Source organism: Pseudophryne corroboree, chromosome 7, assembly GCF_028390025.1.
Source record: "Pseudophryne corroboree isolate aPseCor3 chromosome 7, aPseCor3.hap2, whole genome shotgun sequence".
In the NCBI taxonomy this organism is placed as follows: domain Eukaryota; kingdom Metazoa; phylum Chordata; class Amphibia; order Anura; family Myobatrachidae; genus Pseudophryne; species Pseudophryne corroboree.
Window position 1 is genome coordinate 371,252,618 of NC_086450.1, and position 27,978 is coordinate 371,280,595.

Sequence of the window (27,978 nt, forward strand, 5' to 3'; positions counted from 1 at the left end):
TGTCCTTAGCGACATCATTTATTATTGCCCATAGCGACACGGTTTATTATTGCCCATAGCTGCAGAAATGTACAATGCTTGTAATCAGAACGACTGTTTAAATATGTCTCCTGGTGCTTAATGCCTATTGTATACATTTTTAAATGTTCCATGGAGGAATAACATAAAAGATACAACTTTATACAGAAGTACAGTAAATGTATTTGCAGAAAAAGTCCTTAGTGTGGATATTGCAGTGCTGTAACTAAACATCTGTTCCATCTGTAAAACTGTTACAATGAGGAGTTTTCATGGGTTCTTCATGTTTAAGTGTGGTGTTACCAGGGCCGTAACTAGGTGTGAGGGAGCAGTGTGGGCACCCAAGGTGCAGGGACTAGAGAGTGACACCTGCATTTATTTGGCTTGCAGAGTGCCTAGAATTAAACTCTGTTTCCTAGAGAACCGCTTGGTGCGTCTTTCAGGCTCTCTGGTTTCTGACGCAGAGCCGGCCGTAGCCTCCTTAGGATACTCCTAACTGGTGCTGTCATGACGTCACCTGCTCATTTGTGGGGCCAGCACAGGCCACAATATCACCCTGCTACGGCCTTATCTGGTACTCACTAGCTTTTACAATGCTTAACCAGTTTGGAAAGCACTGAAAATGTTCAAACTTAGAAACAATAAAGTTTTGCTGTTCAAATGAAAAAAAAAATAGCAAAATACTATTATTTTGCTGTATTTCAAAGCTAGAATTTGCAGTTCACATAAAAACCTATTAATATACTGACCATATAGCTGTTTTATCCCGTATATGTTCATCAAAAACCAAGCACATAGGGCCTAATTCAGACTTGATCGCACAGCAGCCGATCAGGTCTGAACTGCGCATGCGCTGGCGCCGCAGTGCGACGGCATATGCCAGACAGTCAACGGCTGTCTCAGCCCTGCAATCACCTCTGCCTGAATGACAGGCAGAGGCGGTCGCTGGGCGGGAGGAGGCGGGCCGACGGCATTTGGCCGCCATTTAGGGGGCGCTGTCCGGGCAGCGCAGGGGTGCCCAGACCGTTGGGGGGCAGGCCGTGGCGGCTGCGTGACATCACACGCAGCCGTTGTGACCCTCACAGCGACGAGTTGCTCCTGCAAGCGCGCAGGAGCTGCGCTGGCATGGAGCTACTCTTCAAGTACAAAAGCATCACCGCTGCGCGATTATTTTGTACTTGTGCTAGGGGGGTCGGGTCTGACATGCGGGACGGACTAGCACTATGCTGGGCGCCCCCCCACATGTCTGTGTGACTGATCGTAGATGTGCTAAATTTAGCACATCTACGATCAGGTCTGAATTAGGCCCCTAGTGCAAAAGATTAAATAATACAGTAATACAGAAGTAAAAGGAACCCAGAGCGCCAAATAAGCATAATGCAGTGTTTTTGCAGGCATTTTGGGTAATAACTTCCATGGGTTGTATAATCCACCCATAAATGGTACCAGGTGAAGCATACCCTCGGAGGAACAGGTCACACCTAGAAGAGATGACACAAGCTGGGTGGTTGCAGCGTCCTAACTCTTGGAGTAGGGTCCCAACATAACGGTCAGGTCCATGAATTTTTCATCCCACTCATGAGCATACCAGGTGAGGCAGCCATGTTGGGTGTACTATGAAGGTTACACTGTGGGAGATAAGCCATACAAGGACTCAAGGCATATATGGGAAAACTGACATATGTGTAGTAGTATGATATACTCTGTATGAATAGATCCACAAGAGGTACATCCTGCCCGTGAATTACCCATAGGAGGCAACCATCTGGTGAGGGGTAGATGTATCAAACCTTCAAGAGAGATAAAATGGAGAAGTTTCCAATACTGTGGGAACCAATCAGCTTCTTTCATTTTATAGATTGTGATAGATGAGTTAAGGGGACATTTACTAAGCAGTGATAAGAGCGGAGAAGTGAGCCAGTGGAGAAGTTGCCCATGACAACCAATCAGCACTGAAGTAACATCTATAATTAGCATGCTATAAAATTATACAGAGCTGCTGATTGGTTGATGGGGCAACTTCTCCACTGACTCACTTCTCCGCTCTTATCACTGCTTAGTAAATGTCCTCCTTAGAATCTAATTGGAAATTTGGGCAACTTCTCTACTTTATCTCTCTTGAAGATTTGATGTACAGGGCTAGATGCATCATCGCTTGGAGAGTGATAAAATGGAAAGTGATAAACTACCAGCTAACCAGCTCCTAACTGTCATTTTTCAAACAGGGACTGTGACATGGCAGTTAGGAGCTGATTGGCTGGTGATGTTTCTTTTTCCATATTATCACTTTCCAAGCGATGATGCATCTAGCCCACTGTATCTAATATTAAACATATGTCCTTCTACCAATGTATGCTTATGTCACTTAAAAACATACTTACCCATTATACTGTAGCTACATTTCCGGGAGATGCCCTGATTCCACTTATTTTTCTTGTTAAGTGGGTGTGGCCTTGAAGATGCAGTTCATATAGGCCTAATCATGCTCCGCCTCGGCAGAGCAATGATACAGATCATGTCATTGCATTGAGGTGGCGGAGCTATGAGCAATTTTTGCAGGTTGAATCATTATTAAAAATTATTCAGCCTCAATTAATTAAAGCACACATCTTAGTGATGTTATTATTTCCAGCTGAAGAGGTTATGCTGTATTCTCAAAATGGCTGCCTCAACTGTCTGTACGACAGCATTTTAATAGGCAGCATTGAATCTTGATACTAGAAAGCTGTTTTTCATTTACAGCACAACCTGTTCTTCATAGATAAACATTTATTCTTTCTCCTTATTTTTATTTTAAACAGTAGAATAGATGGGTAATGGAGGCTGCTCAGCTCATTGTCTAAATGATGTGAAAGAAGCAAAGCATGACTGTTTTTGTTCCACATGCGGCACTTATGCTCTTAGAAATAAACTAAACATTGCTTTTTCACCTCGTGGATGTCTAATATTTATTAAAGGCAGGAATAGTAAGCGTAAAGAGTATTTATCTTGATAATGTTCTCAGCTGTAAAATGCCTCATTGCATGGAAACAAAGTAGAGAATTAAGTTTTTATGGAAATGAGAGCAGCAACAATCTCATTGCATTAATGTGTCTGCATTTTCTCCTAGTTAAGGCCAAAAATATGTGGAAGCACAGGAAATCCTAGATAATTAGTGGGGTGTCGTTATTTCTGCATGTTCTTAGCAGCAGTGGCTCCTACTTACTTTAAGTGGGGGTGCTGCCGCTACCCAAAGCCCAGAGAGGAGACATGGAGCCCCGGATCCTGGCAACTGCGTAATGCATCCGGCAGGTGCCATGACCAGTGGTGTTGAATGGAAGGAGAACTGTAGCCCGCAGACTCGTATGTAGGGATTTAGTAACCCTTGGACTTTCCAACTTACTATATGCTAGAGTACATACAGTATAGACTTAAAGGCAGATAAAGAGATTTCAGAGAGTATAAGAAGTGCTATACAATGGTGTCACCATTCATCACTGCATGATTTGTCACTATGGAAAAGCCAGTAGAGCAGCGGTCCTGCATTTACCTATATTGTGTACAGTATAAGGGGGGTCATTCCGAGTTGATCGCTCGCTAGCAGTTTTTAGCAGCCGTGCAAATGCTATGCCGCCGCTCACTGGGAGTGTATTTTAGCTTAGCAGAAGTGTGAACGTTTTTATCGCAGAGCGCCTGCAAAAAAATTTGTGTCGTTTCAGAGTAGCTCAAAACCTACTCAGTGCTTGCAATCACTTCAGACTATTCAGTTCCGGATTTGACGTCACACACCCGCCCAGCATTCGCCCAGCCACGCCTGTGTTTTCCCTGGCACGCCTGCGTTTTTCTGAACACTCCCAGAAAACGGTCAGTTGCCACCCAGAAATGCCCCCTTCCTGTCAATCACTCTGCGGCAACCAGTGCGACTGAAATGCATCGCTAGACCCTGTGCAAAACTGCATCGTTCATTGTGCCTGTACGTTGCATGTGCGCCGCATACGCATGCGCAGAACTGCCATTTTTTAGCCTGATTGCTGCGCTACGAACAAATGCAGCTAGCGATCAACTCGGAATGACCCCCAAGGTGTCACATTATGCAAAACAGAGCATACAGCAAAACAGGGATATACTGTACTGTAACTATATGGTCATGCAATCTAGATGTGCAGTGTCCAGGCCAATGTCAAGGACCTGGGCTCCGAGCCTGACACCCAGAGGGAGGTGTATGCTGCAAATAAGTAGTAATAGTAGTATCTAGGCCACTGACTTGTAGCAGATTTAGGCATTCATCCCTAAGAACTATGCCTCTTCATGATCCGGATCCCTGTGACATTTCCTTCTCTGGTTTTCATTATTAATATGCAAATAGACTAATCAATAGGCTCTCAATATCAATGTCTGTCTTTTGCAAACTCAACATAATATTACTTCATTTGTGTTGTATACAGCATTTCTTTTATGTTTTATTTAATTTCAATCTTAAACCAGGGCTTCAGTGTAACCAATGTAAGTGCCCCAAGCAGGCCTCAACTATGCACTATATACTGTAACTGCTTTCGGGTTCATTTACGAAGCGACAGGGTTTAAAACCCAGCGCCTCTGAGTGTGTTTATTCCTGAGATTTAAAAGGGCAATGCTTTTACTTGCCGTGCCCTGCTAATAAAACCCCTTTGTCATTGTTTAAAACAATTCACATATATAAAGTGCAAAAACTACACATTGTAAATGAGAATGTATTTATTGTATAGCTTCTTTATTGTAGGTACACCTACAGAAATTGTCCACCAGACTCCTTTCAATGTACATTTCCTCTTCCTGACCTTTTAAATCACCCCTTGAAAAATGAGAAGTGCTGACATTTGTGGGTATACAATAATCAAGATAATTCCTCCTATGGCGCTGCACAATGAAGCAGCACGAGAAAGTAAAACATAAGTCACCAACTCCAAAACTTCCAATATTATGATGGTCCTCAATGGAATGTTATCACAAAGTCCACTTTGTTCCAATGGTGGTGTCCAGTGGCAGTCATATAAAAACAGAAGTATAACAGGGTGAGACTGTTGATATGCCATCAATTGCACCAAGTGGTGATCAAAGGTAGAGAAGAATGTGCGGATAGCCCATCAGCAGAATTAGATTTCCCAATTCCTTAATTCAACACCAGTCAGAGTGAGGATGGATGAGGGCTGTATAAATTCCTACATGTATGCGTACTTGTAACAAATGAGGCACATAAAGGGTTCTCTGGACTTCTATTATCCTCTGATATTGCTCATTCCCCGTGGATATATAACCAGAAAGAAACCGGATTAGTATCCAAAATGTTTAATGTAAAATATATATGCATAAACACCATAGGCCAAGACAACCATACCATATACCAAAACAACCATACCATATCGATGTGACATAGAATCCACTGAGGAAGATGTAACCTGGGTGTCAATACAGTGGACTCAAGAAGGGTTCAGTATGAGTTACAGATGGTTGGGCTGCCGGCCCTCAGTATACCCACTATGGCATCCCGGCCATCAGTATGCTGGCAGCGGGGTGAGCGCAGAGTCCCCTTGCGCTCGCCACAGGTTCTATTCCCACTCTGTGGGTGTCGTGGACACCCGCGAGTGGGAATAGCTCCTGTGAGGCGGGATTCCGGCTGTCGGTATTGATAGCAGTCAGGATTCCAGCGTCGGTATCCTGAGCGCCGGGATCCCGACTGCCGGTAAATTAACTGTATCCCCTCAAGAATACGGATCTGGATTGTCATACCAAATGATAAACAATACTTTTCTACACGTTTCGACGCTCTGTGGCGTCTTTTTCAAGTTGACTGTAGTGTTGTTAACACTTTTATGTCAAAATTCTCTTCCTTAGAGGGATCGTCTGATCCAGGTTAGTGTGGTAACATTTCCAAAGGAAACATGCTCTGAAAATGTTCATGGTGGAAAACATAAATGTAATATTTTTACAAAGTCCAAGTCTTCTGCATTAGAAAAATGTATTTACTTTAACTGTGTGAGCCTAATCCAAGTGTAGCAGGGCCAGCCATGAACCACCCATCTCTCCCCATCATCAAATGCAATCCTTTAAATCCCACGCAGGTCCCATACAAATTGGCACACTTGCACAAAAGGACATTTGTGCTGCTGCAGAGTTCCGCTTTTCCATGATTGTAAAATAAGCCATAACTTCTATGTTGAACAGGGCTTCAGATACTATAGGTCACAAAACAGAAATACAGCTAATGTTTACTTAAGTACAGATGTAGCCACGTTCACAACTTCACACCATAGGTTTCAGTAGGTGTGTATGCATGCACATGCACACAGACGCGGACACACTTGCCGCGCTTTTGCTGCCGCGATGCATAACGATGAGCGAGGCTACATATGTATACAGTATATTCTCTCAAATGATTTCTGAGGACCCGCAGTAGCTCATGGTTGATATAATTAATATATAAGCTTGTTGTGCTGGTCCTTTTAAGATCAATTTAATAAAAAAAGAGAGTGGGTGCCAAGAACTTAGCATAAAAACAATGGAAGCCAAATGGGAACTTCAGATTCTAAAATCCCTTACATCTGACTGTGTTTATGCCCGACATGTAATAGGGTAATGCTATTACTACAGATGTGTCCTTCTACATCTTTGCCTGTGATGCGACTTTGAACACATCGCAGGTTAAAAGTCGTGGCACAACGTATTGTCCCGAACAGGACAATTCACAGGAGCCGATGAAGGTAGCGGTGAGCAGTGCTTACATTACCCTTAACATCAGGAGGGAGCTGGAGGAGGTTCTCTAGGGGGGGTCATGTACAGTAGTTATGCTGCCATTACCCATAGATTTTTAATCAGTTCACGGTACGCTCCTACTACCATACACATTCAATGGGGAACTGAACGTTGCGGGAGTCCGCTCTCTGCAGCAACCCCACGGTAAGCTGCCTCCTGCAGCAACATTATAAAGAGACACATGTGTAGTTGTGTTTTGCTAGTAAAGTCATCGCCCTTTTAAATTTCGTGCATAATTGGAACCACCAGATTTACAGCCTAACACTTAGTAAATAAATAAACCCACTACTCTTCTTTGATCGGCATATAAAAGTATTCCATTCTGGTTTGTTGAACCTCTACTGTGTCTAGTGATGTTATATACTCATGGGGTGTAATTCATACTGCATCGCTGCAGCTGCAGCGCTCGTAGTCTGAATTGTTTTGTGGAGTGCGCACGCGCACCCTGGGAGCCCGGTGAGATGCTAAAAACATCTCTGGGCTGTGATCGCCTCTGCCTGCTTGACAGGAAGAGGCGGTCAAGGGGTGTGCTGGACAGTGGAGGCGTATCCGGACCTTTTTGAGGGCATGACGTCACATGCAGCCGCTACGACCCGGGATGTGGCGGGTAGCTCCCTGCCAGAGCACCAGGTGCAAAAGCATTGCCACCGTGCAATGCTTTTGCACCAGTGCGGGGGATGGGTAGGGCCAGACATGCGGGGCGCACTAGCCCTGTGCTTGGCGTCCCTCCCGCATGTCTGAGAAAATGATCATAGATGTACTAAATTTAGCACATCTACGATCAGATCTGAATTAGGCCCTTGGTTGGTTCTTTACAATCTCCCCATACGGAAATTGAAATGGTTTGCCAATGAGTTGTAATTAATGGCAGTAATACAATGTGCATAAATCTACTGTACGTGACGTAAACTATTTTGTTTGATGATTAATCTCAGACTCTTGGCTAACTACTAACAACTAGTATATGAATGCTGCATAATCTACCAAATAAATATGTCCACAAGCTGGCTGTCATCTGCTGTGAACCGTTACATTTCTGATGCACTTGTAGCAACGTTGAATTGATTACAGGGTGAGACGTATCAAACCTTGGAGAAAACGTGGAGAGAGATAAAGTTCCAACCAATCAGCTCCTGTCATTTTTCAAGCACAGCCTCTAACATTTCAGTTAGAAGCTGATTGATTGGTTTATTATTTCTCTCCACTCTCTTTTTCTCCAAGGTTTGAAACATATTCCCCACCATTTTTTGTTGTTGTTGTGCCCGAGGCAGGTAAAAATAATACCAAGATCTTTAAAGATATTCCCCAAGCTTGGTAGAATGCCAGCATTAAATACATTGGGGCCATCACTTGTAAAAGTTATTGTTTTGATGTCTCAGGAAGATTTACACAAACAAGCTGAAAAATGCAGGATTATAAACTCGGGAGGAAAGTTTTTAGATCCACAGTTAATGATGTATATCCTATGAGTGCCCAGAGCTGCAGGCAGCTAATAGACAAGTGAAATTTGTGGAAATGTGCTGTTCCAGAGGTGATTTAATGTGTGTGCCATATGTCAGTTATGGAGTAGTAATGTGAGGCTTTTGCATGTCAGAATAAAGCAGGAGCTTTTCATTCAGGACATTCCCGTTAAATATTCAGTGCACGGGTTTGGCCTTTTTTTTTCTTTACCATTATAATTGGTGTCACAACCTGTCGTTATTTTAAAGTAGCTATGATCATAAATAATTGCTTCATTTCAAATACGTTTTCACAATTAAAGGGTAGAAACTTCTACTTAATTCCTACTATTTAATTACATAATAACAGATTAGGCAAAGAATGAACACTAGACTACGTGTTGCTTTGGGGTTACGAGGGCATGCAAAACATTGCACCGTTTGCATTATTCTGTGTTCTAAGAATTGGGCGACATGTAGAGTTCGTAATCGGCAACAGATTTTTAAGCTTTTTCCTGGTGTAGATGTTAATATTTGGACATATTGATAACATTCTCACTATCTGCTTTCAGTTTCTGGATTAAGTTATTTTTATTGCAAACATGGGATGCAAAAAATACCTAATATTTAAGGGTTCCAGCTTGGGATGTTCATTGTTTGGGAAACTTGAGTTTATTATTCCTGTGTTTTTGTTTTTTTGTCCCTTGCTTTTTTTTTTTTTTTTACTGTGTAATTTGGTGTTTATCTTGTTTTTTTTTTTAATTTAAATAGAGGAGAGTGCCAGGAAACGGTCCAGAGAAACTGGGGAGACAGAATGTGATGCTAGGGGAGTGAGGAGGTTCTCAGGGGACAGTTGCAAGTGAAGATGGGAGTATCTTTGAGGATAGGGTCCCAAGAAAGAAGAGGAGAGAGGATAAGGTGCAGTGAACAAGGCTGGTTGGTTGGTTATACAGGCAGCATTATGAAGGGAAATTGCAAATGAAAAATGCAAATTGCAATTGAAAGGGGGAGAGAGGGGGGATGGGGTGGATGGAATCGGACCTTTGATATAAGCTGAGAATTGGAATTATTTTTTTTCCATAGAGATCAGGGGATGGACAACACAAGTGCAACCAAAAACAGGTGTAGCCAACAGTGTTGGTGGACTTACTAATGTGTGCTTTATATAGCACCTCTCCCCTTAATTCTCCAGTTCCTAACTCTGAACACTGTAATTTTTATAAAGATCCAGACTCCTGATCAAGGGCATAGCCAAGGATCTGCCACTTAGTGCCCAGCAGGGATGTGAGCTGTCTTGTCCAAATAGGGCAGCGAGCTGTAGGCGGCGTGGGCGCAGAGTGACAAGAGCCTCTCACAAACAATGACTGTGCAGTGAGAGTATGTGCCCGGCGAGGAAGGAGAGATATACATATTTATATATGTGTATAGCTAAATAAATAAATATAAATATCACTGTACCGGGATCAAGGTTTTTGTTGCTGGCCCCAGGAGTAGCCAGGATTTTGTGGGTTCCATAGTAAAATTTTGAAGGGGACCCTGTCCCAATGCTTCTAGAGAGACACCTCTCCACAGCAGTGGTTCATATTATGCTCCATAACAGTGCCCTAGTTCATTTTCTGAATCATAGTACTACCCTAGTTGAATGTTATGCCTCATAGTACTGTTCTAGTTTATTTTATGGACCATAAAAGTGTCTCAGTGCATCTTATGTACCATAATAGTGCCCTAGTTAATGTTATGCCCCATAGTAGTGCCCTAGTTTACATTATGGGGTACATTCAAATACTCCCGAAAATTTTTAGGATGAAAAAAAAATGCGCTTCTACCGCGAGATTTTCTCAATGGTCATTATCGAACAATTCCATTTTGGCCGTTTCTTCAACCAAAAAATGACCCTTTTTCAGACGAAAACACATAGGGTTCGGCATAAGTTCCCAGACCCATGTGTATTCGCACCCGCAATCTCAAAAATGAGTCATTTATCATTGATCTTGTTTCCTCCTGCCTCAGTCAGGTGAAAAAACAAAAGAAAATACTGCCGGCTGTTGGGGCTTATTGAATAGCCCCCAAGGGATCAATTAACCGTGGTAAATTACCACAGATAACTGAATATCCCCCTATGTCACATTGCAGGGCTGCCAGTACACATTATGAAACTCAGTACCCCCAATTCCCATAGTGACATAGTGCACCCAGTTCATATTACAGTACTGTATGTCACATTATTGTGCTACCTCCAGTTCATATTATGCTACACTATATTGCCTCCACTTAATATTTTACCACATTATAATACCCTCCAGTTAATTTATACCATATTACAATGTGCAGGTCCAGGGACATAACTAGATATATTGCAGGCCTGTAGGGGCATCTGTGTTCCCTCCAATGGTCTGTAAAGGCCCCTATGTACAACCCAGTGGTCTGTAAGGGATCCTATGTACCACCCAATGGTTGAAAAATTTAACACATGTAACTTTGACAGGGAAGGTGGGCCCTCTCAGCTCTGGGCCCCATAGCAGCTGCACTCCATGCACCTATTGTAGCTACACCCTGTATATAACACATATAACTGTGACAGGGAAGGTGGGCCCCTCTCAGCTCTGGACCCCATAGCAGCTGCACTCCCTGCACCTATTGTAGCTACACCCTGTATATAACACATATAACTGTGACAGGGAAGGTGGCTCCTCTCAGCTCTGGACCCCATAGCAGCTGCACTCCCTGCACCTATGTTAGCTATGCCCTTGCCCCTGACCACCCAAATTGACAGAATACTTGGCAATAGGCTTGTATAAATACTGTATTTTATTTGGGACCTAAAAGAAGGTATGGAATAGATTAGATTGCTTAAATGATAGATCATTTTTATTATTTTCATTTTTATTTTCCTTAACAGATTATTTTACAACCACCAACTTGTTAATGTGTGATGCTTTCATAGTTTCCTTACAAACCAATAACATGAACCAATGAACTACTGTATACACAAGGGCAGCCATAGTTTGGCACCAACGAAATAAATGTGATAATACAGTAACTCAGTGTTATCATTAGTACATATGGGAGGAGTTATCCAATCTTGGTGAAAGCTTTGTTGCCCATAAAATCAGCTACTAACTGTGATTTTTGTAGCACAGCCTGTAAAATGACAGAAGTGGATTGGTTGGTACTTATCTCTCTCCCCTTTATCTCTCTCCAAGATTTAATAAATCCCGCCCTCATGTGATCTGGCCAGTTCAGACCATAAAAACGGGCCTCTGTCTGGATAAGGCATGCATATAATGACCATGCACATGTTAAAGTCGTATTTTCTTCTGTTTTTCTAGGCAAACAAGGGAACAAGAAACACCTCCTGACTTTTTCTACTTTTCAGACTATGAGCGTCACAATGCTGAAATTGCTGCTTTTCATTTGGACAGGTGAGACCTAAAAACTCAGCATATAAGGATTTAGAAGCCTTGTATGTAATCTTGTATGCCATACACACAACGACCATATGAAGAGAAATATAAATTGGATTTATGACCTGCATTTCATACCATGGGTTTACTGCAACAGTTTGATAGAAGCCTCATATCAGTATTGTGTGATGTTGGGGAACCCTACTCCATTCAATATTTACACTCAGTCTGTGACTACCTGCTTGCCTGCATTCTCCCAGTCACATTATGATATGCCACTGTCACAATCAGCCCTGTGCTCACTTACACCATCACACAAGTGGATCGGTCACTGCCTTCAACCAGATCAAAACACTCATCTCCTGATACTCTACTCTGAAAACAGTCTCATAACCTCATTGGCTACAAAGTCTTATAAACCCCGCCTACTTCATCAAAACTGTCAACATCCCGAATCAGTAGTATTTGTACTTCAAAATACAATAAAACATTAATGTGCACAAATTCTAGTCAAACACACCTTATTGACCCATCTTGTCGATTGGCAGGATGTTGCAGCAGTACTGAAAAACCACACAGTGTTTAACCACATTTGATTTCAAGTAGAACTAAAATTGTGCAACAGTTGTGGTTTTATTCTGTGCCAAGCTGTACTATGACTGTTAAATATCAAAATAACCTATTACTTTTCTTGCAAATAGTTTTTTTTGCTTACTTTGATAAATTTTATACCCGTAGATTACTGAGCGAGAGAGATTTAAAATTTTCTATACAGTATATTAACAAATGCAAATAAGTATTCTGTCTTTTAACAATAATATACGGTAACCGAACTCACCTGAACATTAAGATCCGAGTCCGGCTCGGGTTTTCCTGCCAGACTCGAATCCCAAAGAGAGGCCGAACACCATATTCCCACTGTCGGAATCTCGCTGGTTTTTATGCTATACAGGTCCCCTTGATCGGCGCCATCTTTACTCTGGCTGTGGAGAGTGTACTGGATGGAGGTGTCCATCAGTACTGTGTATATCTGGCGTGGGGTTTATCATTCCAGGGGTGCTCTTTCAGCTCTTTTGTATCAGTCTAGGGGTGCTCTGTCAGCTCTGCTGTATCAGTCCAGGGGTGCTCTGTCAGCTCTGCTGTATCAGTCCAGGGGTGCTCTTTCAGCTCTGCTTTATCAGTCCAGGGGGTACTTTGTCCGTCCATCCAGGGGCTCCATCCCAGTGTAAAATTAAAATAATAAATGCTACAAAAAAATAAAAATAAAAATTTCTGTTTGTGCTGTACCCGTGTATTATGAAATTTTTATTTAAGTAGTTTTAAGTACTGTAAAACTGCCGGTCAGACCGCAGTATATTATTATTTCATACTCATACACGTATTCTGCGATGCTGTGGGTGAAGTTGGTACCACATTGATATATTGTATTTCCTACTCATACAGGTATTGTGCAATGCTTCTGGTGAAGGTCAACCTCAGTGTTCGACAACCATTTCTGACTCATACATGTATTGTGCGACGCTGTTGGTGAAGGTCAACCGCAGTGTTCGACTACCATTTCTCACTCATACATGTATTGTGCTATACTGTTGGTGAAAGTCAACCGCAATGTTTGACTACCATTTCTGACTCATACACGTATTGTGCCATGCTTTTGGTGAAGGTCTACTGCAGTGTTTGACTACTATCTCTGATAGTACACTGTAGTTGGTACATTTTTGTTACAAGTTGTGGTGTGAGCTGTACCCCACTTCGCGTTTGTTGATAGAAATGTAGGTTGAACAATTGAGAAGAGATCATGAACCATGTACTAGTGCTGAAGCTGTTGCCACTAGCCCTGACATTGCAAGTGCGGCACCGTCATTTGCAAATGCTGATGCCCAATGGCATAGAGGGCATGTAAAATCTAAGAAGAAATATAATTTTACAATGCTAAATAAATTAAAAAATCACAAGTAAAGTTAGCTGCAGAGAAACATAAAACTGTCAATCTGCCATTCACTGCAAAAAGTGGAAAGGAAAGGCTAAAGCCTTTGTTTATGACTGGTGGTTCTGCATCTCAAAATTATGACATAAGCCCTTCTCCCTGTAGAAGAGTTAAAAAAATGAAACTTGTTAAGGCACAAGAGCTAACTGTGTGCTTAGAAATATCACCAATCCCCAAAGATAGTCCAAGTGTGTCCGCGGTTGCCATGTGTGAGCCTGATGTTTCCAATACTGTACTGGAAGAGGAGGCTCCTTCCACCATTTGCACGTCATCTGCAAGTGTTAGGAGGAGCAGCACACGTCAACATGCTGACATTGAAATCGAGGATGTACACCAGGATGAGGAGGATATTTGTGTAGCTGGCTCTAATAAGAATGTCGATGATGAGGATGTTGATGATGAGGATAATGTTTGTTCAAATAAGGCACCAGTGGAGACAGTTGTTGTCCATGGTATAAAAAAGCCCATTGGGCAAAAGACAGAAAAATCCACCTCTTCTGTGTTGAATTATTTCTACCCACATTTGGACAACAAATCATATGTAGCCTTTGTAAAGCCATAGTAAGTAGGGGTAAGGACCTTATCCACCTAGGAACAGCCTTCCTTATATGTCACGTGCAGCGCATTCATCAAAAGTCATTGAAATTTTGGCTAAAAACATAACAGCCATAATGTTTTATATGGTAAAGGACACCCAGGTATTTTGCCATTTTCATCCTTATGTGGCAATGCTTTCTTGATGATAAAATATCAGGTCACATTATTATTAATATACAAAAGAAATAAGATTATCTTTGTGATTTTAGTTTAAGTTTCGAAAAACAAAGTTGGGAAATGTAACGAACAGTGATTTATCAAAATTGATGATTTTTAGGCGTTTTTACTGCGGATTTTCAATTAACAATTTCTTTTAAAAGCGAGGTTAATTTTACCTTTAAAAAAATTGTGCTTGAAAGTTTGCGGTAAAATGCGCAGAAAATTGCAATATTTACAAATGGCTATTCACTGCATTTCTCTCTTACTGTTTGGAGATTTTCCCTTTTGAGTGCTACTTTCAAAATCCATTGTGCTACCATGTCTCTGAAAGATCGCTAGGAATCATAAAACGATAACAAGCAAGACAACAAGTAATAAACTGCTTAGCAATGTCAATGATTTACAGACTGCGCAGCTTACAATGGCCACATTTAATGCAGCCTTACTGAGCCAAACACAAGCAGATGGAGCTTCCTCTATCGAGGACACAACGGGCTTCATACTTAAAGGGGGCCAGATGATAATCTTGTCCATGTAATCTGAAATCAGTCGTTAACAGACACAGTTACAGGAATAATTGTAATAGTTCATTAGCTGACCCAGGCAATGCTAATTAGGGCACCATATGCAGATGAACACGAGACTGGCAATATGCTATTAATAAAGCGAGGACGTGTTTGTAGTTGGAGGCATAAAGCATAACTGAAGCTGTGCGTATTGTCATGAAGCGAGTATGATGCAATGTTTAGACTGAATCATAACTCAAAGATATTACATATAATTAAAAAAATATTAATTTAACTTAACAGCAACATTATTAAAACCTGGAACTGATTATTTTATTCCAATATACAAGTACAGTGGGGGCAGCCTATCTATTTATACTTGTGTTTTTATATATATATATATATATATATATATACATACATACATACATACATACATACATACATACACACACACACACACACACACACACACACACACACACATACATATATACAGGGGCGTATTAAGAGGCCCATGTTTACTCCCCGTCTTGGTGATGAGGAGTGAACTCTGAACACTAGGTGGTATGCAGGAAAATGGCATGTTGCTACATTACTATACAGAGCTGCAGTGGAAGGGACATAACTTCAAGCTAGCACGACGGGTCCATCCTGAGCAGGATGGCAGGACAGAGAATTCATGTTTGGGGCTGTCCCAGAGCCGGATTAAGGGGGGGGGGGGGGCTCTGAAGATAAGTACCCCTGGGCCCCACGCTGTAAGAGGGCCCCCCCGCCACCCACCGCAGATCGGATCTCTATTACCGATCAAATCTGCGACATGCGCTCCCTGCTCACCCCATCAAGCCATCAGGCAGCCACCGTCAGTGCTGCAGACTTTTAGCGGGCAGCCGAGCCGAATTACGGCACTGCTGTCCAATGATAAGTGAATCTGCAGCCTGCGGCTTCGTGACTGGTTGGAGCGCAGGCTGCAGGGGAGGAAGGAGGCGGGATCCCGGGCATGCAGAGCCTCGGCGCGAGTGGACCCGCTACCGTGGACTGGAGGTTGTTGTAATAACTGGCGGAGGAGAGAGGAACATGCTCTCCTTCTGTTCTGTGTGTGTCTGTCACTCATCACAGCCTGTCTCCCATCAGCACAGCAGTGCAAAAGTAAGACAGGCTGCATTACCTTTTTTTTTGTTATTAAAATTTAAGTTAATGTTATGGGTATATATATACAGTGGGGATCGAAAGTTTGGGCACCCCAGGCAAAAATTCATTTTAATGTGCAAAAATAAGCCAAGGAAAGATGGAAAAATCGCCAAAAGGCATCAAATTACAGCTTAGACATTCTTATAACATGTCAAAAAAAGTTTGATTTTATTTCCATCATTTACACTTTCAAAAGAACAGAAAACAAAAAATGGAGTCTGCAAAAGTTTGGGCACCCTGCAGAGTTAATACCTTGTACTGCCCCCTTTGGCAAGTATCACAGCTTGTAAACGCTTTTTGTAGCCAGCCAAGAGTCTTTCAATTCTTGTTTGAGGTATCTTCGCCCATTCTTCCTTACAAAAGTCTTCCAGTTCTTTGAGATTCCTGGGCTGTCTGTGACGCACTGCTCTTTTAAGGTCTATCCATAGATTTTCAATTATGTTGAGGTCAGGAGATTGTGAAGGCCATGGCAAAACCTTCAGTTTACGCCTCTTGATGTAATCCACCATGGATTTTGAGGTGTGTTTAGGATCATTATCCATTTGTAGAAGCCAGCCTCTCTTTAACTTCAGCTTTTTCACAGATGGCATCAAGATAGCGTCCAAAATTTGCTGGAATCTTATTGAATCCATTTTTCCTTCTACTCGTGAAATGTTCCCTGTGCCACTGGCTGCAATACAACCCCAAAGCATGATTGATCCACCCCCATGCTTAACAGTTGGACAGAGGTTCTTTTCATTAAATTTGGTCCCCTTCCTTCTCCAAACGTACCTTTGCTCATTCCGGCCAAAAAGTTATATTTTAACCTCATCGGTCCACAGAACTTTATTCCAAAATGCATCAGGCTTGTCTATATGTTCATTTGCAAACTTCAAACGCTGATTTTTGTGGTGAGGATGTAGAAGAGGTTTTCTTCTGATGACTCTTCCATGAAGACCATATTTGTACAAGTATCTCTTTATAGTGGAATAGTGTACCACAACTCCAGTGTCTGCCAGATCTTCCTGGAGGGATCGTGCAGTCAACCGTGGATTTTGACTTGCTTTTCTCACAATCCTGCGAGCTGTTCTGTCTGATATTTTTCTTGGTCTTCTAGATCTTGCTTTAACTTCCACTGTTCCTGATGACTGCCATTTCTTAATTACATTCCGAACAGAGGATATGGGCATCTGATAACGCTTTGCTATCTTCTTATAGCCTTCTCCTGCTTTGTGAGCGTCAACTATTCTCAGTTTCAGTGTTCTACACAACTGCTTAGAGGAACCCATGGTGCTGATTGTTGGAGCAAGGTCAGATGAATCTGGGCTTTTAAAACCTTTGAGATTGACATCACCAGGTCGTTCCAGTGATTTTTTTCCAGGTCTTTTCGATGATTGAGAACAATCCATGACACTGCCAGGTCTCAGCTGTCCAAAGGGGGCAGTACAAGGTATTAACTCTGCAGGGTGCCCAAACTTTTGCAGACGCCATTTTTTGTTTTCTGTTCTTTTGATAGTGTAAATGATGGAAATAAAATCAAACTTTTTTTGACATGTTGTAAGAATGTCTAATCTGTAATTTGATGCCTTTTGGAGATTTTTCCATCTTTCCTTGGCTTCTTTTTGCACATTAAAATTAATTTTTGCCTGGGGTGCCCAAACTTTCGATCCCCACTGTGTATATATATATATATATATATATATGTATTATACATATATATATATATATATGTATTATATATATTACATATATATATTATATATATATATGTATTATATATATATATTATATATGTATATGTGTTTGTGTGTATATATATATATATATATATATAGTGTGTCCGTGTGTGACAAAATGCGTTGGGTTCCCTGCATTGACCCCTTGCCTATTTTAAGTTAAGTCAGAACTCTTTACCTTTTATATAAGACCTTTATGTTTTTATCAATATTTGGAAAACTTTTACATTTTTTATGTGTTATTAAAAAACAGTTTGTTCAATTTTATATATTTTTTGGCTCATAAATTATAAGTTTTAGCATTTGCATTTTTAAACAACACTAGTCGCCGGTACCCTTATCCCTCCACTCTACATATATATATATATATATATATAATAAACTACCTGATCCTCCCATATATATATATTATATATATATATATATATTTATATATGTATATATATGATATTTATATATATATATATATATATATATATATATATATATAATTATATATGTATATATATATGATATATATATAGATATATATATAGATATAGATATATAGATATAGATAGATAGATATGATCTATATAATCACCAGTATGTTACGTATAAGAATGAGGCGACACTCCAGGGTAAGTCAAGAATCCTGTGTATTAATAATTCAGCATATTTTCAAACATGTCAACGTTTCAAGGTCCGCAGACCTTTTCGTCAGGACGTACAGCAAAGTCATTCTTATACGTAACATACTGGTGATTATTAATTTCTTTGGGAAGGCACCCTACATTTTGCAGTTTTGTCCTGAGTGCCAAGCTATTCTGCTGTGTATATATATATATATAAATCTAATTTTAGACCTTAGGGCCCCCTTGTTTTAAGTACCCCGGGCCCCCCGAAGCCTTAATCCGGCTCTGGACTGTCCCACCTAAATTGGAACAGTTGGGAGGAATTCTATTATGTTATATTCATTATCATGATCCTAGACCAAGACCAGCCATTTTAAAACAAAAAAAAATATGATTGCCCCACAAATACTTTAGCAAACACTACCTCCCAACATTCAAAGGCTACAAAATATGGACATAAAGAACAATACAGGAAAAGGGTATAACTGAATACACTGTGAATGAATGCCTTTGTTACTGTGCATCTTGTGTCTGAACTGAGCTCTGTGTTCTAGATGCATCACTTAAAAGATAAACAAAACAAAGGGAGCAATAGTAACAGTAAAAACTAAATGGGATGGATATGTTGAAAGATCCTTTACTTAGGGGCATTGCTCATGTACATCCATTACAAAGAAAGAATTGTTGACTATTTAAAGTCAAATAAATGACAAGATGCAAGTAATTGATATTTTTGACTTGTCAATAACAGTTTGGCATAGATCAGGTTAATGACATATTTAGGAGTTCTTAAAACTTTTGATACAGTATTACACAGTAAAGTGATTGAGAAACTGATAGTCCTTGTATATGGCTCAAAGGTATTGGAATATATAAAAGGTTTGGTTAGAGGAAAATTATTTACATAATATCACTGATTTTGCCAAAATTGCAATTTCCCTTCGATTTTCAGATGAAATCATCATATGTAATCCAATACATTTTGAAGGAGAATTTCAGAAAGTCGCCATTTAAACACACATGTCAATGCAAGTCAGTGTCCCAGTTATTTACATTTTCACAATACAGGTCACTGAATGTAATAAACGTTGAGATTAAAAATTGTCAAAACACATGGGAGAATATTGGCAAGCATGAAAGGTGCTCTGGCCTAGAGATACTGCAGCTGCAAGCACAGCTAACTTGCCTGTACCACTGCCAAAGAAAAAAGTTATAAGCCCCCCCCTCCCCTTTCTTCGTCCAATAGTCATCAGGTGTGGTTCTGCTTTCCTACATATAACTATCCGCATGCGGAATAGCAATGTGCTCTTCTTGGTACCCTTTGGTCTTTGGGGACCAGGGTAATAATATTGTATCCCCATAATAATTACAATAAAAATTTTTTAAGGCCTTATATGTTAAGAAAGGGGGAAAAATGCTCCCATAGATAAAATAATATAAATTTTCCCTCCGTTTTAAGATAAAAAAATGTACCTTATAAATAATAAAAATGTTCCCTTTGAATTATATATAAACAAAAGTGTTGGCATATGTAATAAATTGTCTTGCCACCTTTTTGCCTAAAAATAAAAGTACTTTTCTAACCTTATACTTACCTGTACTATCGTTCCTGTCTTGGTTTGATATAGTTTAAAATAGTTTAATGCAAAATTAAAAAGCAGGACAGCCAATCAGGGATGTGCTTTTGAGATAAGACACAGTCAGTCAAGACCTCCCAAGCTTATAAATTGCTGCATTTTGGATTATATTTCATTCAGCCCACTTAGCTGTATCTGTAGGCAGTGGTATGAGATGAAGTTCTTGTAACGAGGTAGAACCTCAAGTCGTGGGTCCTGTTCAGTTGAATATATTCATTATTGATGTGCTCTGTAAATATTTGCATCAGGGTCAAAAAAGAGTAAAAGAAGTGTATCATGATTTGGGGAAAATAGAGTTATAGGGCGGATTCATTTAGGTGCGAGTTTGATCCTGCAAGGCGATTACACAGCAAATTTGTATTGCAGTTTACATTTGCAATTCAGCTCCAAGCTCGCATTTCTTTTTCAGTGTAAATTCACCAGCTTTTGTTCGCACCTGTGCAGGTGAAACGGTAGAGAAAATCTTTATTCAGGGTAAAAATGTTGGGACTTGCTTCAGAACCCCTTGGCCACCTCCCAGTGACTAATTAGATATTTGGAAGTTTTCAATTAGCTTAATTGAGCCAACAATTACATGTAATTTTTGCGGTGAAAAAAAAAATGGCTTCAAATTACCCCAAATCAACTCAAATGAAAGTATTTCAATGAAAAATAATAGCTTTTTATATTTTTTTTATTTAAAGTCACCTCAAATTACCCCCAAATCACCTTTTTTCTACTTTTTTTGCCTTTTTTCATTTAATCTCTTCTTAATGAAATGAAATTCATAAGCTTGTACTTTATTTTCCAAAGGTACGTGAAAGGGGGTGCAGCACAAACCCATTTTGCATGTGAAAGGGGGCACGGCATCCACCCATTTGCAGTGTCCGTGTGCCCCTTTCTTGTCGGGGGACACCAAGAAGGAGGATTTAGTACTAACTACCCAGACCCTGGGTTGTTCATGGGGCCCCATATGAGTCCATGCCTGCAGTTGAGTGGGACAAATGTTCTCCTGTGCACTGCGTGTAGTATTTTTCATTGGTCCTTTCGAAAGGGTTGTGACTACACCCACTAAATTTGGCCACATACTACTCACAGGGAACCAGACCCCAAATAGGTTCACCATCCAGGCGCAGGAATCCCAACAGCCGTGAGGCCGACCGAGCACACACCGTTCCGCAGGTTAGGTAATCCGCTGGGAGGTTAGGTTTAGGCTGCGGGTAGGGGGGGTTAGGTTTATGTAGCGGGGAGGGTGAAGTTAGGTTCAGGCACCAAGGCTGAGGGTTAGGGTTAAGCTGCAGAGAGAGGTTAGGGTTAGGGTCCAGGGGCATAATGTATTATGAACATCGAGATGCCACAGTTGGTATTCTGACCGCCGATATCCCAAACGCCGGCAAATCGTACCCAACCTCCTGCACATGGTGATACAGATATGCATGTCACAGGGACGTGCGGTGACCACCGCACGTCACTGGAATGTCAGTATCTTCATCACTTGTAGATGCCCGAGAGCTGCTGTAAATACAAACTGATGATAAAGGTCGCCAGCACTAGCTAGACTCTCTTGATTGGATGGACATTGAATTTGCCTATTTTATATGATTTTGTAGGCATATTTTAGAATACATTTTACTACATTCATACAAGAGAAGGAATATTATATAAATATGATGTCTTTTAGAGAGTTTTTAATTTAAATCAAAACTAATGGTGAAGGCATTTTTCAGGATCTAGGGAAATGTTAATAATTTCCTAGTACTTGTGACCTGTTTGGGTGTAAGTATATCTGATGCATGGCTGGCGCTCTTGTGTAGGGGCTGGATGCATCTTCAGATACTACCACCTCTATACTATTTATAAGTGCATCTCACTCGAACATATATTACTGTTTCATTCATACTGTATGCATCCAACTAAGCATCCGCCTCCCTGGCAAAGTGCTTGAAGCGTTTAGCCAGGGAACTGAGGAGAGTCAGTGAGATAAGCTAAGCAATCTGGGTCATATAACCGGAGATAAAAAAAACTAAATCAGATGCAAGACCAGGTCAGTCATGAGGAAGGTGCTTGAATAGAGGAGCTCAGTATACAAGAGAGTGTGGTAACCCGACTTTCTTGCTGTAGGCTGCACTTCCTTGTGGAAGCATCTGGAAATTAACCTCTTCATGTCAGTAGCAAGAGCTGTAGTTCTATATCCTGACACTTAATAACTCTCTGGTAACACCTCATCTATAGTGCACAGTACTGGAGGCCAGATCTTTAACAAGACATTAATTAATGCAAAAACATCAGAGGGGCTACTAAAACCAATGCAGTATGTAATAGAAAAATGTGACAGATCAATGGAGTAATCTCCACACTGTTGTTATCGGTAATCATATAGGGGCCTATTCATCATCAGGGATGGATGGCCCCTCATGATTCCATATCCAACTTTCCGCGAGTTGTGGCGATAAATTCTTGTCGGCACAATTCACTATTGCCCTGGTGCGAGGACAGCTGTTTTTTTTTTGGAGCAGTGTTACTTACCACGGAGGTGACTTGATTTCACACATGCCTACAGCCGCAAGTCACAAAGGGCAGAGGAAGTGGAGGGATCCCATAAGAATGAGCGGGGCTTCGGGAATCAAAGGTTTTAGGTTGGTTCCCGCAGGCAAACTCTGAAAATTTTCAGTTTTTGGAGTTTGAATACTAGGCGACCCCATCGGGCCCCTAATAATGTATGTCCCCGTTACTTAAAACATGTGAAAGTGCTCGAAACCACATGTACTGTATAACAGGACCATTTATGATAATGAACAGGTCCCTGAGTAATATAATTCAAAATTGCATGGAAGAAACATATTGCTGTAATTAGTACTTAGAAGGTGAATATTTGCACATTAGATTTTGACATAAATAACATCAACATTTTATTGTCCACTTTGGGATAAATCATCATCATCTATTTATAAAATGCTAATAGTCCAGTAAGATTCAGCAATCGTCTCTAAATACATTTCTCGTGTTCTATAAATCGGTCCTAGCCCATGAAATGTGCTGCAGCAGTGTTGTTTCCTGTCTCCTTATCTGTTTGTGATTAAGCTGTGGCTGAAGTTCTTAAAGGATTAGGCATCCCCTGATACACGCCATCAACTTTTATGTCCTTGAAATTGTGACACTGTCAGTTTGGTAACAGCCAGTAGAATAATGGTCTTCAGTCATTTCCAGCAATAAAGGATCTCAGTGATTTTAAATCAATGAATTAAGCTCTAACTCCGCTCTTTGCAGGATTCTCGATTTTCGCCGTGTACCACCTGTCGCTGGCAGACTGGTGAACATGACCAAAGAAATAAGAGACGTTACGCGGGACAAGAAACTGTGGAGAACGTTTTTCCTTTCCCCAGGTAACAGAAACCTAATGTATGTCTTGTGTGATTGAATAACCTGCTTTAGGGCTGATTTATTCATATTGAGATTGATTCTGAGTCGCAAGTAATGCAGACGCAAATCCTGGGACCTGCTGACAAAGGAATGGGATGCTAAGCAACAATACACCCATGTTCTGTAATCTACGCACCTATGTGATCACACCACCCAACTCACCTGTCTACAAGAGCTGCCTTCATCATTATCACTAGTACTTAAATCTACCCCATGCTACTGTAGGTGCAGGAGATCTGTCAGAATTTGGCAGCCTCTTTGCTTGAGCACAACTGGAAATAGGAAGAAACTACACACTCACGACCAGGGTTGGGAAACCCCGGTTGGGCCCTACTGCCTTAGGGCTGACTTTCTCCTCTAAGGATCAGGTTCAAGACTGTGCACTTTATTTATACATTATACATATGTTGCATTATTCTTTACAGGTCTATGATGTATTTCCTACTGTGCATTCCTGTTATTTATTTGCTACATTATCATACATGCACTAGCAGTATTTACTATATATGTTTATCACAGGCCCCGGATTATGCACTCTAATGGTTAGCCAAGCCTCTGTGGTGTCTGACCATACCCCCTCTGGAGGCTGGCCACACCCCTACGCATGGGCCCCTACTTTTGCTTCCCCCCGGTGGGCCCTTTATGTCACAGTCCGACATTGCTCACGACATATCCACAAAACACATGTGCATTGTGTGCTTTTGCATTGTTGAGTACAAGTTGCCACCCATTTAGCTGCTGCAGAGAAAAAAACAAGATGGGAACAGCTCTGAATCAATCGTAAGTTCACAAAACTGCGGATACAGGGGGTCATTCCGACCCGATCGCTCGCTGCAGTTTGTCGCAGCTCAACGTTCGGGTCGGAACTGCGCATGCGGCGCCGGCGCATGCTAGCTTTCATTGCCTAGTGATTGCCTCTGAGACAGAGGCGGTCGCTGGGCGGGAAGGGGCTGAACGGCGGCATTAAGCCGCCGTTTAGGGGGAGCGGTCCGGCCAACGCAGGCGTGGTCGGACCATTGGGGGGACGGGCCGCGCCGGCAGCGACAATTAACTCCCGGCCAGCCGCAGGAGCTGCGCTGGCCGGGAGTTACTCCTCAAATACAAAGAAGATGCATTTGTATTTGTGCTGGGGGGGCGGCACTGACAAGCGGGGTGGACTAGCCCTGTGCTGGGCATCCCCCCGCATGTCAGGGAACATGATCGTAGCTGTGCTAAATTTAGCACAGCTACGATCAACTCGGAATGACCCCCACAGTCCGCTACGTATTGGCAGCTCGCTAAAAATTGCTAAATGTAGCTACATTCGGGCTTCCAGTATAAGGCATATCGTGCGTTGGTGCAAAGTGTGCACTTCAGCCAATCAGACACATGCTATCATTGTCTAACTTGCAGAAATAAATGCTAGTAGCTTATTGGTTGCTGAGGTTCACTGCTCATTTTCACCTAATGTTGTGTTACTGTTACACAAGGTAACACAAATAGCCCTGTTGGTCAATACTTGTCCATCACCAGAAACATTTGTAAGGTGCATGATACTGTAGCATGGTCAGCGCACCTTTTTGCTCTCACTCTTCATATCCTGTTTACAGTATCTGTGTGTTTGGACAGGATTGTAACAGTATTTACTGGCTTTGGCACAGCAGCACAATGTATTTCAGGAGACAAGTATGCCAATCTTGTGAGAGGGAGCGATCTGTCTGCTCTTCTGAATGTGCTGGACGGTGCCATGATGTCAGATGGAAGAAATTAGGAAGCCAGATGCTAAGGGGTCTTAGCAAACAAAATAAACTCCTTAACGGCTGATGTCAGCACACTAACCAGACGGTTGACATTTAAAACATAAACTTATCTAAAATAGCGACACCGAGGAAAATAGTGGTGGGAAAAAGGGTCAGCTGTTATTTCATTTTAAATTAAGGTCATTTAATATGAAGTATAGTGTTAAACATAGAACAGCCCTATTCACAGTTATACCGCCCGCAAATCAACACGCTAAGGCACAGACGCTGCCTTCTGCCTTCCCATCCCACACAATACATAAGGTCCTTCTGGACCAGTGGTTCCGCTTACCCCAGTAGTGCAGAATCAGCCTAACCTGTGTATTGGCAGTGGGAATACACCTCCAGAACTAGACAAAATGGTCACTGCAAGTGTTCTTTCCTCCAACGTCAAGCCGACAACTAGGGAGGAAGGGCAGGACTCTAAGAGGCTAGATGAATTAGAAGGTTCCACAGGGCATACCCATGGGCTTATATATGCCCCCTAATTCCACCCCTATCTACACTAATAACAGAGCTATGTGACAACAGAAACTTCTTTCATTTAACCCTATATGTTAATTCTGACTATATCAGTGTCAGAGGACCCAGCTTAATGGGTTCAAACAGCCACCAGTCATGTTAAATGCCTTCTGTTATCCTTAAGATTTTTCGCCAGCACTTTTGATGGAGAAAACCTTTAATTATGTTTTTCACTATGTAGAATAAAGAAAAGTGTGGATTTCTCAGACTTTTTGTCTCTAATAACAGTGCTGCAGCCCCCATAGATTACAGTGGGGGTTGTGAACAAACTCTATTTAATAAAATTAGATACGATTCACTACTGTGTACAACATAATGCCATCTCAGGATGGTGTTATTTGCACCCTTAGGGTAGAGAAGCATGAAGAGACCGCTGTCTTCCTGCTTTCTCCCATACTGCATTGCACACTCAGGCCTCTTCAGCTTTGAGGGTCATAGCATAGGGCATATGCCGTCTTCCGCCTCTGTGAAAGGCGGCACTGGGCTCTGTTATCTCCTCACTTGGACAGAACTTTACTGCTAGGTCCGTCCTGGCACCAAAGAAATAAAGATAAAAGGAGAGCAAAAAGCGACACTTTCTAATTCCCTTTTTAAATAGAGTCCATAGACACAGAGGGGATGATGTACTGTATAAAGCAGTGTCCTCAGCAACTAATCAGCTCTACCTATTTTTTTTATAAAATGTACTTGATAAATACAGAACTTGGTTGCTATGGTCAACTTCCCCACTCCTTTCACTGTGGATGCATCTCCTCATAGTTAGATAGCAGAAGAAACAGAGTCTGCATCAGCAACAGGATACTCATGTGAAGCTCCCGTCAAAATGATGAAAGTAGAGTGTGGTTTCAAATGCATCTCTATATGTCCAACTTGCTTTTTCATTGTCTGTCCATACACTTGGCGGAATTTCTCCTTCATCCACTAGGGGGGGTATATTTAAGTGCAGGTTTATAGAAGTAAAGTTGTTGCCCACAACAACCAATCAGATTATAGCCATTATCTTCTAGAAGGCACTAGATATAGATAAGTAGAATCTGGTTGATTTCTATGGGCAAGATCTCCACTTCTATAACACCACACTTTAGTAAATATACCCCTTAATGTTTCACATTTACCAAGCTATCATAATTTTATATTAGGATCAACCACCAACAGCTGTGTGCGTGCTGATCAGACATCCCTAAACAGAGAAATCAATGAGAGAGTCTGCCAATTGTTATGTAGAAGCGGGATAATAATCCAGTCAGATCTTCCTGCCGCACAATATTAGACACTAGATGTGTTTGCGGGTCAGATTTCCTTGCTCCTGTCATGTTGTTCTAGGAGCATACTAATTGCATTTGCTTCTCTGGAGAAATGACTGAGGACATTACAGCAAACATGCCTACATAGTGGCTACTCCTTCCAGGAAGGAACAGCCTGATCATATAGTAGGGGGCGTGGAGGAGGCTGTATGGAGGCGTGGAGGAGGCAGTACAGGGCGTGGTGATGTGATTGCGTCATCATAGCTCCACCCCCCCACTTTGGAAAGCAGGGGGTGGGGCTGCAACGTGATTTAACACGAATCGCGTCATCATCCCTCCCCCTTCTTTGTGATGAGATGCCGCTGTGACCGCGTTATGGGGCGAGCTGTGGAGTGTGGCGGGGTGCGGCAGGGGTGATCTCAATGCGGGAGACTTGCCCACTTCCCCGGGGGGGGGGGGGGGGGGGGGGGGCGGGGGGCGGGAGTGCCACCCGATTTTTGTGAGCTTCCCGGACTTTCCGGGAGAGTAGGCAAGTATGCATAGACTGTACTGGCATGTGCATCCCCCTAATGATATGTAATGCGTTCACTTAACAGTTGTTAATTATGACAGCATTAGCATGTAACGGTAGGTTATAGATCTGGGGGAAATTACTTATTTATTAGTCCAGAGAGTTTCTTTCTGAGCAAATGAAGTAAGAATAGGATTTCATTAAGTGGAAATGGGCACAGTGCTGTATGTAAATCTAGAACACATACACACATTATCAAATGTTCTTAAATAAATGAAAGGACATTGGTGCTGCATCTTTATGCCATTTCTGCATTCCAGGCAGGACCATTGTAGCGTACATTATAGGCACCCTGGGCAGCTGCTCCGGGTCCCACAGTTCTAGGGGCCTTCAAGCAGAGGTGGGTGGTAGTCACATAATCAGAGCGTGCAGGGCCGGATTAAGCCTTGGGGGTGCCCGGGGCACTTAAGACGGGGCCCTGGTGGAAGG

At 41.7% G+C, this 27,978-nt stretch overlaps 1 protein-coding gene across 1 annotated transcript in view; it reads left to right on the forward strand.

The window, feature by feature from the left end:
* The window catches only part of FAM20C (FAM20C golgi associated secretory pathway kinase), a 229,447-nt gene that overhangs the window by 146,707 nt on the left and 54,762 nt on the right, over positions 1–27,978 (forward strand). The window contains exons 4-5 of the mRNA XM_063934510.1: positions 11,555–11,647; positions 23,282–23,397. Of these exons, the coding sequence (XP_063790580.1) occupies positions 11,555–11,647; positions 23,282–23,397 (209 nt within the window). The remainder of the gene's footprint in view (positions 1–11,554; positions 11,648–23,281; positions 23,398–27,978) is intronic.